Source organism: Vombatus ursinus, unplaced genomic scaffold (genome assembly GCF_900497805.2).
Source record: "Vombatus ursinus unplaced genomic scaffold, bare-nosed wombat genome assembly UNPS02014789.1, whole genome shotgun sequence".
NCBI lineage: Eukaryota > Metazoa > Chordata > Mammalia > Diprotodontia > Vombatidae > Vombatus > Vombatus ursinus.
In genome coordinates, this window is record NW_020954567.1 from 1,148,100 (window position 1) to 1,161,223 (window position 13,124).

The following is a 13,124-nucleotide window of genomic DNA, read 5'->3' on the forward strand; positions in this document are numbered from 1 at the left end:
TGGTCCCGGACCCAGAGGGGAGGGGCCCGCCTCTTTCCGGGACGTCCAACCCTATTGGACCACCACGAGGGAGTGACGTGTGGGCGTCCCGCCCCCTCCCGCTCAGCAGCCCCTCTCAGTGCGAGCCCCGTCGCCGTGGCGCTCCAGGCGCTGACGTGTCCGGCAGGGGGCGTGGCCTCCTAGCCCCGCTCCCAGTCCGCCCTGCCCCGCCCCCGCCAGGTCGAACCACTGCGCGCGGGCAGAGGGGGGCGGGCTGGCCGGTGGCTCGGCCCGGGCTATAAAGGAGGGGCGGCGCTGGGCACCCTTAGCGGTCCAGCCGAGGGACAAAGAGGTAGACGCTTCCCGGGAGGAGGTGAGCGAGCCCGGCCGCCCCCAGCTTCCCTCCGCGAGGGGATGGGCTGCATGGCGCACGCGCACAACCCCGCTCCGAGCTCGTGCCTGGACCCGGTGCTCAGACACACGCAGCGTCCACGCGGGCTCCGTCCACGCAGATGGGCACGCGTGCGCCCGGATACCCTGCCAGCTCCCCTTTCCCTCGCCAGTTAAGCTGGTTGGGCTGCTGGGCATAGAACGGGCAGCGGGGCACAGGGAGAAGGATGTAAGGGGGCGAGGACCGGGGAATAAGCACGAATTAAGCGCTTACTGTATGTCAGATCTCCTTTTGGTCCTGGGGACGGGGGAAGGTCGAGGGGGCCGCAGGGGTGATGAGGGTTTGCCTTGGCCGGCCAGTCGCATGAGAGGGTTGGGGAGGGGGAGATTAGAAGTGGGAATTGGGTTGGGGGGAAGGGTGGTGGAGATGATCAGACGTGAGGCCAGGATGTGTGTGTGCGTGTGCGTGTGTGTGTGTGTGTGTGTGTGTTTATGTGTGTTTATTTTAAACCTTTATCCTGGGAGTGGTTGATGATGATGATGTTTCTTGGGTGAGGTCTGGACTTCGAAGGAATCCTTTTTCGAATGGAAGGGAACGGGTCGTGCGCCCTGGACACGGGGTTTTGCTGATTTTTTTTTATCAGGTTTGGGCCAAAGCCATGGCAAACCTGTCGATAGTTTATAGGGCATTTGGTGAACGATACACTAATGGTATTTGACTGATTTTATAGGGTTATATTATATAGTACCTTTGGATTAAGGAAGTCCTAGGGAGATTTATTGTGTGTTTTGGGGGTGGGGTGAAGACTGTTGAGTTGGAAGAAACGGAATGTAATTGTCCGAGTCTTCTCTATTAGTCATTTGGCTCATTTTACAGTGACCAAAAAAATGCTTCCTAGGATATATTGCCAAAAGTTTCCAGGATCAAATGTCCTTGTCAGTTCTCCAGCAATAGTTTTCGAAACAATAAAGGCCTTTACCTGGTTACCCAAGAGAACTTTGACTGATTTTCATATTTAATGTCTTTTCCCCCCTATCCTCCTTTGTCTTTTTAACAATTTTTGAAGTCTAAATAAATAAGTAAATACTGTAAGTAAGTAAATACTAAGTATTACTAATACTTAAATACTGTACCTTGGGGTACTGGTGATTATTTGATAATCATATATCACTTCTAAAGGAAATGCCTTTATAATACCTTTTTTTTTGGCCTTTTAGTGAGGCAGTTGAGGTTGAGTGACTTGCCCAGGGTCACATAGTCATAAGTGTCAAGTGTCTGAGGCTGGATTTGAACTCAGTTCCTCCTGGCTCCAAGGCAGGAACTCTATCCGCTGCACCACCTAGCCACCCCATTTATAGTACTTTTAAAGGAATCTGCTACTTGAGCTACTCAAATATGAAAGACATTGATTAGAAGGTGTCATAACAAGTTTTGTTTTTGTATTTGTGGAAGTGAGCTTAGAAACAAATATAGTATTGAGGAGTACTAGACTTCCTTTCCATATGCCAGCTGAAGGCTCTTTTTCTAAGCCTTTGCTTAAGGATAGGGTTAGGAAGGGGTTACTCTTCTCTCCCTTAATTGGATGTATCTAACATTGTTACCTGGCCATTTGGTGATGAATCCTTTGGCTATAGCAACAGATGGAACCAAAGGAAGTAAAATTTCACTGATTAAAAATAGACAGGAAAAAAAAATAGACATTAGGCTTTTTGACTGTATCAGATCTTGTCATGATTTGCAGAACAGTACCATGTTTGTTTTTAATCTGAAAAGCAAAGTTTTAAAAATCAGTGTTGCAAAAGGTTTCTTCTGATGGAGGTGCATCAGAAACATTTTAGAAAGAGTACTAGCACTGGACACATTATCTATATGACCTTGTTGAAAGTTACTTATCTGTAGCCATGCTACTATGAATGCATTCAGTCTCATCTGATATTAGAAGGTAAGCAGAGTATAGGGCCTGATTAGTACTTGGATGGAAAAAAGCACTTGACTTCAGTTTCCTTATCTAGAAGAAGAAGGATTTGGATAGAACTCAGTAGTCCCTTCCTGCCCTAGTTCGACCTCTGTCTACTGCATCATCCCCAGAGTAATTATCCAGAATCTGCTTTGAGGAAAGCACTTTATGCAGGCCAAAAATTTGGAAGACTAGGTCTTCCATTTGTTGCTGTTTGTTGCCAAATGCTCATATCTCAATGGAATTGAAAGGGATTCCTAAATGAGAGAGGGGAAGGGAATAAGGATTGATATAGCACCTACTGTGTTCTAGGCATTGATGGAAATGGAAAGACCAGTCCTGTGTTTGTGAGAACAGTGATATAATAACTGGCTCTTAAGAACAAACTTAGATCTGTGATTCCAACAGTACGGGTATTCCTTTATTGATGTAGCTAGAAAACCTTCTACATCTTTCACAGGATCCCAGAATTTCAGAGTTGGAAGGGAATCAAACAATACCTGAATAAGAATCCTTTCTGACAAGGCTTTGAAGACCTTCAGTGGGGGAAGCTTGCTATTTTCCAAACCAACTGATTCCATTTTCGGACAGTTCCAATTATTACTGAGTTTTTCCTCATATCCATCCTAAATTTCCCTCTTTGCAACTTGTGTCTGTTGCTCGCTGGGCCAGAAGAGCAAATCCAATCCCCATCTCACTTCGTAGAGAGAGCTAGCATGCCTCACCCCTCCCCACCCCCAAGTCATATCTTCTTCTGTGTTCTTTGAACTGAGCCTCATATGGCAGGAACTCAGTGACCTTAACCATTCCCCCATTTACTCCCAGCTTGTCAGTGTCCTTTCTGAAGCATACCTAGGACTAAAAGCCATACTTTTTGTCCCTGACGGTATACGAGGACAGTCCCTTCCATGTTCCTGAATGCCAGGCTTCTCTTGCATTTGAGTTTTCCCCATCACTTTCTTTTCATCTTCTTGACCTTACAGAAATAGACTCATAATGAATGGCACCGTATCCTTGGCCATTGTCTCCATTACTTGGAACATCTTGTCTCATGCCCTTCTTAAACTCCTCCCAAAACACAGGGCCAGGAGGAGGAGTAGGCATCCTTCTTGCTCCTTTTACATCTAGATGGACTAGCTCTGCTGCATTTGACTGTATCAGATCTTGTCATGATTTTCAGAACAGTACCATGTTTGTTTTTAATCTGAAAAGCGGAGTTTTAAAAATCAGGGTTGCAAAAGGTTTCTTCTGATGGAGGTGCATCAGAAACATTTTAGAAAGAGTACTAGCACTGGACACATTATCTATATGACCTTGTTGAAAGTTACTTATCTGTAGCCATGCTACTATGAATGCATTCAGTCTCATCTGATATTAGAAGGTAAGCAGAGTATAGGGCCTGATTAGTACTTGGATGGAAAAAAGCACTTGACTTCAGTTTCCTTATCTAGAAGAAGAAGGATTTGGATAGAACTCAGTAGTCCCTTCCTGCCCTAGTTTGACCTCTATCTACTGCATAAGTGTCTCCCCCTTTGAGGTTCATTCCATTTAGATCCTGTTTATAGTTTTCTTTGGGAACTTGGGTAATTCTCCCTTCTTTCTTAAGGAGTTTAGTAGCTGGCACTTCATCTTGCTCTTCCCCCCTACCCTGGAGCTTTTACTTGGGGACTTCAATATATCTGTTAATGGCCATTCAGATACCTCTAGCTTCTCAGTTTGTCAACCTCTTCAAAGTCTGGGACTCGTACGTTATCTTTAACAATGCTATATACACATAGCAGTAGTCAATATACTTGATCTCAAAATCATTCATAACATTCCTACCTCAATCCATTATCTAATGACTCTTCATCTTCATTAAAGTCCTCAAAAAAGCCACAAGGATGATAATAACATGTATTTAGTACTTTAAAGTGCTTTGCATATTTTTAATCCTACGATTTCCAATTCTTTTCCTTCCAGTCAGTCCTAAATTCCTGGCAGTCTGGCATCTGACCTTATCACCCAACTGAAGCTTTCCTTTCTGTCAGTGATCTCTTAATGCTATGATGTTTCATCATCCCACATCCTTGACTTCTTTGCAGTATTTAGCACTATCTCTTTGGGATACAGACCTAGTAGTGGTATTAGATTTTTGCCATCATTACCTTTTCTAGATGTTCTCTAACCATAGTTTAATAATATGTTTGAAAAAGTTGCCTGAAGTTTTAGTATGCAGGCTCCATCCTCCTTTAGTTTTTGAAAAAATCGTGACATTTGCCTGTTTCCAGTTCTATGGTACTTCTCTTACCTACCGTCTTTCACAGACTGCTAATAGTGACTTGGTAATCGATTCTGCTTGTTCTTTCAGTATGATGTAACAAATCATTGGACCATAGATTCAGAGCTGAAAGAGGCCTTAGAGGTCATTGAGTTTTAGGGTGAAGACAGTGAGGCCCATAAAAAGTCAGTAGTTTTCCCAAGGTTTCACATATTAAGTGGCAGGGAAGAATTTAAACCCAGGTCCTTTGGCCTCAAAGTCTGCACAGTGTCCCATGTACCACCTTGCCTTGTCTGGGCTGAGTGACTTGAATTCATCATAGATAACTAGATGTTCTTACTGTCTCTTTACTTATCTTAGATGCTAGCTCTGTAACTCATTTTTCTTCTGTTTTTTTCCAGTTCAGAGATCATCTTGGCAGAGAAAGCAGAAATAAAACACAAATTGATCAGTTTTGCTTTCTCTATCAGTCATCATCCTGTCCTTTTTCTGATCTATCTCTTTGCCTTGTTTTAACTTAAAACAACTTTTCTTGTCATCCTGACTTTTCCTTACCAGCCTCACCTTATTCTCAGCTTTAGCATTCCTGACACTTTCTCATGTGACTGAGCGACGCTTTGTATTCACCATCCATTATAATTATTCTTGTGTCCATCTTCTCCACATACCTTGTGAAAAATTTAACTTGGCTGGTGGGTACCTTTTGCATCCATATAAATCTTTAGGAACTGTTTCTTCTTTGTATCTTCAGATTTTCGTTCTTGAGAGCTTCTCATCCCTTCTGGACTGACTCTCCATTTGGAATTCTAGTATAGGAACACCTATTCTTCTTCAGAATCCTTTGAAATTTTCAAAATCCAGGGTGCATGTCAAATTACTCTTGGCTTTCTTATCTTCTGTTAGAAATTATAAGATGTAAGAAGGGCCATATCCTCAAAGGTTTCCATCATTTACATGCAAATAGCCTGTTCCTCTTTGTTTTAAGAATTAGAGCCAAAAAATAATTTACTTTTGGATGTTCCTCCATCTTTTGAAGGAGGAAATTATCTTTAAGTCAAGTCCACCAACTTTCTGCTTTCAGCAGAGAAAGAGCTACTGTAGAGGTCCAGATGATTGCCATCTCTTACCTATATGTCCAGAAGTATTTAGAGCAGCTCTTTTTTATTGCATCAGAGAACTAGAAAGGAAGGGAGTGCCCATGAATTGGGGAATGGTTGAACCAAATATGGTCTATGAACGTAATAAAGTACTATTAGGCCATAGAAAATGAACAATTCCAGAGGAACCGGGAAGACATATATGAAGGAATGCATAGTGAACAGAACCAGAACCATTTATACAATAACAACAACACTATAAAGACAAACAGTTTTGAAAGACTTAAGAGCTCTGATCAGTGCGCTTGTCAGCCATAAATCCAAGTCAATACTGCAGCAGTCTGTCCACCTCCTGATAAGAAGGTGATGGGTGCAACATACAAAATGAGATGTATTTTTGGATGTGGCTAATATGAAAACTTATTTTTCTTGATTTTACATATTTGTAAGAAGGATTTTCTCTTTGCTTTTTTTTTCCATTGGGAATAGAGGTGGAGGGAGAAGAGAAAATACATTTTGTTAATTGAAAAATAATTTAATTTAATTAAAAAAATAATTGGAATCTCTCCTTATTCCTGTGTCATATCTCTGTGCCAGAATTTGTGACTTATTCCCCTATCTCCTCATACATTTCCTCCTTCTGACCTGGTGATGTCTGTAGTACTCTCTGCTGATAAAACTACTTCTATTTTTCCTAACACTCATTGATCTTCACCCAGATACCTTCTCCATCCTTGTTCCCTCTTATTTTAGGATTTTTCCATGAGTATGTCTTTTACCACATAAGGTTACTTTAAACCCCATCCCCTTAAAAAAGTCTATCCTGTTTGCTGTGAAATCGGTATATTCTTCCAGAGCCGTATTCTAGTCACAGATCTTACACCCTCCATCGAGGGTAACAGAAGGGAGCATGCCATATCTGGGTGGGCATGTCTGGAGAGCAGGGAAGGAAGCCTGTTCTCCTGTGGACAGTGGAGACCTGCTTCACTTCAGCTCCCTGCAGCAGGAGTCCCTTCCTCTTGTCTCTTCCTGGATGATCTGTCCCTTGATAGCAGCTGTGCAGCCACAGCATTGCTCCTGGCAGAATAAACAGATGTTTACTCTTCAGTGCTTGGAGCTCCCTCTTCCTTGGGAGGAGCCTCACATTTGTTTCTTAGTTTTCAGCTGTCTTTCTTCTTCCTTTCTTCCTCTTTCGTGTTCTTCTACCTCCATCCAGGTTGGAGTAGGACTTCAGTGGAGGTTTAACACCCCCACCCCCAAGTAGTCTATTTGTGTTAAAGTAGTCTATTTGTGTTAAAGAAAGCAGGGTATAGTATGAATATGGGCAAGGGACCAGCCTACAGTCACAGACCATCCACGGTGAACTTTGATAATTAATTTTTATGATGAAAATAATATTTTTATTTGTAATTTGCATGTTTTCTTTTTAGTTATCTGATTCATATGCTTCAGGGTGAAAATGGTGCCTTTTTAAAGTGACTTTTTTGAATGAGGTTTTGTTTTATGTTTCCTCATTTATTGTGGATACAGAAATATAAATGACATCCAGAAAAGACTCTATTCTCTGGAAAATAGCTTAAAGCTTCATTCTTTTGTCAGGCAATGAGGATCACTACTGAAGTCTTGTTGATTCTACCTCATTACCTCTTGTGGAGAGACAGGATTAGGTAGTGGAGAGCACTCTGGACTTGGCAGCAGGAGGACCTGGGTTTGAATCCTGAGGATTCAGGCATCTACAAGCTGTGTGACTTGGGGCAAGTCATTTAACCTCTCCGGGCCTCAGTTTTCTCATCTTGCTAAAATGGGAGAGTTGGACTCGTTGGCCCCATACGCCATCTGCTGCTAGATCAATGACCCTGAGATTCCTTCTGTTCCTTCACATAGGTCTGATCCTAGATCAGATCCTCATTGCCTCTGTCCCCTTCCTTTTACTCCTTATTTGTAGCCTCTCTTTTATCTGATCTGCCCTTCACAGCCAGTAAAAGAATCTTAAGACACAGGTCTGAAACACGGAATCCAAATTCCTTAGCCTGTCACTGGAAGCCATCCTCACTCTGGTTCCTCCCCACTTTGCTAGACTGATTGTAAATTCTGTAAGTAGACTACTCTATATTCCCAGAAGCCCACAGGACATGCCCTGTGCCATCTTAGAAGCTCTCCCTAAGGCCTGGCCTACAGGCCCTTCTCACCACTATCTCTCAGAGGGCTTATTTTCCTTCAGGCACAGCTCAGGGGTCACCCCTTCCATTCAGCCTTCCCTGGGCACTTCAGGTGTTGGGGTTAGAGTTTATCACAAGTCATTTTCATTTTTAAGTATCTATCAAGGATCTTAGTTTAGTATCAGTTGGGAGCACATCTAGTACTGATAATGGCAAGCCTACATTTCCTTGCTTTGGGCCTCCTGATTTTGCTAATCAACGTCATTTTGTTTTGTGATCCTCCTTCTAGTACCTGCCAGTTGAGTCTATCTGCACAGCATATAAAAGAATGTTTTATTGATGCCTTTTGTTTTTATATCACTGTCATTTATGGGGTTAGGGAATCTCCACCTTCCTCATTGAATCTTTTCTTGTGACAAAAGCCATTAAGTGCAGATATCCAATTCAATGACTGCATCTGGCCACATACGCAGGATTCTGACTTAGTAGCTTCCTGCCTCTCTGGAGGGAGGGATGTTTCGTTATGTGTTTGCTGGGAACTTTGGTGGTTTTTCAGTTACTGCATTCATAATTGAAGGAAATTAGTGAGGTTAATGAAAATAAAGCTGTGATTTTTTGCTATCCAAGTTCGCAGTCCTTTCCCCCCTTGAAATCTATCCATGAAACCCTGATTTAGCTCGCCCTGCTAATTCCAGATAAGCAAAGTGACCTGCTTAAGGTCATACAAATATTAAGTAGAAGAGACATTTCCATGGGCATCTACTTTGTTTCCAATTCTTTTGCTAACAGAAGAAGTGCAGCTGAAATATATTTTGGTGTAAATGGGGACTTTGTTCCTATCAGTGGCATCCATGGAATTTTAGGCCTAATAGTGAAATCTCTGGGTTAAAGGGTATGGACATTTTATTTACTTTACTTGCATAATTCTAAACTGCTTTCCAAAATGACCATACTGATTCACAGTTCCCCCAATAATACTCATGTGCCTGTCTTCCTCGTATTCTTCCAGCATTGGTGATTCTCATCTTTTGTCATCTTTGCCAGTTTGCAGAGTGTGCGGTGAACCTCAAGGTTGTTTGGGTTTGCATTTCTCTTATTATTAGTGATTTGGAACATTCCTAAAAGTAACTATTAGTAGTAGCGTGCAGTTCTTTTGAAAACTGTTCATATCCTTTGACCATTTATCTATTGGGGAATGCTACGTTGTTTCACTATTTTCCTTTCATCTTATAGATTGTTAGTTTACAGTTATGACCTTTATACAAAATATATGGTGTCTATAAAGAAGGAAGCTAATGGCTTTTATGTGTTTTTCAAAACAGCAGTTATTTACATTTTAGTAGAATAAAACACTGAATCTTGCAGATGAAACGTATAATTATTGTTAATGATTCTTCTCTTTCATCCTTACAGTAATAGCTGTTACAGCCTTTTTATTAAGAAACTTGGAAACTGAAACATTATGAATGTGAATGACCTCAAGTGTAGGTTGTCCGAGGCTGGGCAGGATCACCTAACACAGTTCTGGGATGAGCTGGAAGAAACCCAACAGGAGGAACTTTATGAAGAACTACAAGCCATTAATTTTGAGGAGCTGAACTGCTTTTTCCAAAAGGCCATGAAAGGATTTCATCAGTCCTCTTGTCCAGAGAAGGTAGATGCACGGATGGAGCCTGTCCCTCGAGAAGTATTGGGCAGTGCCACAAGGGACCAAGAGAAGATCCAGCACTGGGAAAGGGAAGGTATTTAACATATTGCAAACACTTGCAAGACTGCCACTTAAGATTTAATAAAGTTGCTAAAAACAGCCTAAACAGAATAGATGAAGTTGATCTGGTCTGACTGATACTGGCTTAAATAATTATATTTCTGAGAGACAAATTGCCCAATCATTTGTTCTTTTGTTGTAAAATCTGTTACTGTAATGAATTGTAGCATCAACCTGGCTTAATAGATAGAATGCTGGACTTGAAGTCAGGAAGACCTGGGTTCAAATTCCCCTTCCAAAATATAGTAGCTGTGTGATCCTGGCAAAGCTTCTTAACCTCTGTTTTTCTCAGGTAATTCTCTAGGGCTTCTCTTCTGTGATTTCCCACACTGAGCTTTTCCCATGCTGACAAAATCATAATTCTTAATGTCAAATTCTAATACTTTTTAGAAAAGCAAAATTTAGCCCAAATGATCGGAGAAATCCATTGAGCCTTGTAATACCAGACACTGCTGTAGTCCTGGTAGGATCAGCTGGCCTCTTGGTTGGCAGTAGATTTCATTTTGGTCATGTGCCCTTTTATTATCTGCCTCTTTTTTTCTGCTAATCGTTCTGCCTGATTGTCTTTCCTCCATTGGGTAGCATTAGCTAAATAGAGAGGGGCACATGCCCTGCCTTACAACGGTCATGTCAGGCTCAAATAGAAACAGGGGCGATCAGTTATTTACATTCTAATAGAAAACAATACTGAGTCTTGCAGAAGAAACTTGTAATTATGGTTAATAATTCTTCTCTTTCATCCTTAGAACACAGACACAGACACACGGCACACACACACACACACACACACATACATATACATACATACATATATATATATATATATATATAAAAAACATATAATAGATACAACACATATATGCTGTATATATCCTTATATAATCTATGAGGATTCCTGCAGTGGTATATTGACTTAGAAAACTGCATATCAACATTATTTATGTTCTCATGTGTTTTTATTTACTTTGTTAAATATTTCCCAATTCCATCTTAAATCCGGTTTTTGCCATACTCAGGAATGCTGTGGGGGGGTCTTCCCAGCAATATGCTTGACACCTCTTCCTTAGAGCCCTTGAGTTTCTGGTAGTTCCCTTTGGTGGCACTTGGGGCTCTCTCACTAATGTGTGAAACAGTAGCTTCCAAAAGGGTGCTTCAGATATCTTCAAATGGTACTATGGTTCCCAGTCTTAGACACCATGGGCTCTTCTTTACACATGTTGATTTTGAAAGGACCATTCCCCAAGGCAACAGCTACACAGCATGCTCCTCACTCCTATTGGAAATATCGTATGGTAGTAAAAGACTTTACAGTTTGTAAATTACTCATTTTCTCATCCTCACAACAACCTTGTTGTCCCTATTTTGCAGATGTGAGGAAAGTGAAACACAGAAAATTTGTGACTTAGCCATGGTTTCGTAGCTAGAAATGTCAGGAGTGGGATTCTAATTCAGATCTTTTGACTCCAAATCATTGTTTTTTATACTACATCGTGCTCCTGGTGCCCCGCAGTTGTGGCTGCTTCTGTTTCTTCTTGAATTTTGTGCTGGTGTTGTAAAGGGAGCTCTTGTATCAAAGTCCGGCCATGAAGTCAGGCAGATGCTAGAATTAATTAGTATCAATATGTGTAGAGTAAGGTTATCTCATGCTCTACTCCAGCCAGTCTTTCTGGAATGAAAATGGTGTTGCTCTTTGTAGGAACTAAAAGCAGCCCCTGCTTTGGTCTTATCATCGAGAATTGAGGTAGAAAATGAATGGAATGCCTAAGTCTCAGATTGCCCTGATGGGAGAACCAGTGAGTGTTTGGTGTGAGGTCCTTTTCACATTCTCATGTTAGAAACCTGAGGATGACGTACAGTTTTGCTTTACAGCGTAAAAATTAAAAAGGTGCAGCTCAAGTGTGCTTTTAGCAGAGAACCTGTGTATAAGATTCATTTATAGTTTAAAGGACTGGTAGCGGTGGTCAGTTTTGAAATTGCCCATCTATTTCTGTGTCAACTTAAACTACCATGTGTTTGAAAGTTGGCTTTAATGAACGAAGTGGCATGTAGTAAATTTTCAAAGGGAAAGAAAGTTGCATATGTGAGGATTGAAAGAGGATTCCATAGGTACATTGGTTTCTACAATTTTTTAGATAGTACATTTTTAATCAATAGCAAATGTTTATCTATAGTGGTATCAGTTTTAAAGTAGTGTAGAAGTATATACAATCTCTTTGTTTTAGGCTTAGGAGTTTTCTTTATAAATATGATTAATTAAGTAAAAGGCAAGGAATTTTTTTCATATTTTATATTTAAATTTTAAAAATTTATTATTTATTTGTTTTTTTAACATTCTTTGCTTTTTAAATTTTGAGTTCTGGATTGAATGCCTTCCTCCCACCCCTTGCCTACCTACTGAGAGGGCAAACAATATATCAGTTATACATGTGGAATCATACAAAATATGTTTCCATATTGGCCATACTGCAAAACAAAACAAAAAAAAAGAAAGCAAAAAATTATACTTCAGTTTGCACTCAGAGTTCATCAATTCTGTCTCTGAAGGTGGACAGCATTTTTTTTTTTTATGAGTCCTTTGGAATTGTCTAGGATCGTTATATTGATCAGAGTAGCCAAGTCTATCACAGTTAATCATCATTACAACATCGCTATGCTGTGCTGTGTTGTGCAAATGATCTCCTGGTTCTTCTCACTTCACTTTGCATCAGTTCATATAAGCCTTGCCATGTTTTTCTGAAACCACTGCCTCGTCCGTTCTTATAGCACAATAGTACTTCATCACAATCGTGAGCCATAGCTTGTTCATTCATTCCCCAGTTGTTGGACATCCCTTCAATTTCCAGTTCTTTGCTGCCACAAAAAGAGCTGCTATAAATATTTTTGTACATATAGGTCCTTTTCCTTTTTCTTTGATCTCTTTGGGATATAGGCCTAGTGCTGGTATGCTGGATCAAAGGGTATGCACAGTTTTATAGCCCTTTGGGCATAGTTTCAGATTGTTCTGTAGGATGGTTGGACTAATTCACTACTATACCAACGGTTCATTGATGTACCTATTTTCCCTCAACCTCTGCAGCATTAGTCACTTCTGATGGGTTTGAGGTTGTATCTCAGAGTTGTTTTAATTTACCTTTCTCTAATCAATAGCGATTTGTTGTTGTTGTTGAGTTGTTTCAGTCACGTCCTACTCCTCATGACCCCGTTTGGGGTTTTCTTGGCAAAGAGACTGGAGTGGTTTGCCATTTCCTTCTCTAACTCACTTTACAGATGAGGAACTGAGGCAAATGGAGTTAAGTGACTTGCTTGCAGATGACCACACAGCTAGTAAGTGTCTGAGGGCAGATTTGAACTCTGGAGTTTGAATCTTCTTGACTCCAGGCCCAGCATTCTATCCACTGGGCCACCCAACTGCCCAATTAATAGTGATTCAGAGCATTTTTTCATGTGACTTTAGATAGCTTTGATTTCTTCTTCAGAAAACTGACTGTTTATATCCCTTGACCATTTATCAAT

General features: G+C 40.9%; 1 protein-coding gene across 4 annotated transcripts in view; it reads left to right on the forward strand.

Moving 5' to 3' along the window:
- The first annotated feature begins 243 nt into the window (after positions 1–243).
- Positions 244–13,124, forward strand: part of UAP1 (UDP-N-acetylglucosamine pyrophosphorylase 1) — a 48,433-nt gene continuing 35,552 nt past the window's right edge. For 2 of the 4 annotated variants that reach the window (XM_027868527.1, XM_027868530.1), the window contains exons 1-2: positions 244–352; positions 9,257–9,585. In XM_027868527.1, coding sequence (XP_027724328.1) covers positions 9,306–9,585 — 280 coding nt within the window. In that variant the 5' untranslated portion in view covers positions 244–352; positions 9,257–9,305. Of the gene's footprint in view, positions 353–476; positions 645–9,256; positions 9,586–13,124 lie in introns of those variants that run through there. The other 2 variants (XM_027868528.1, XM_027868529.1) reach the window with 2 other exon arrangements.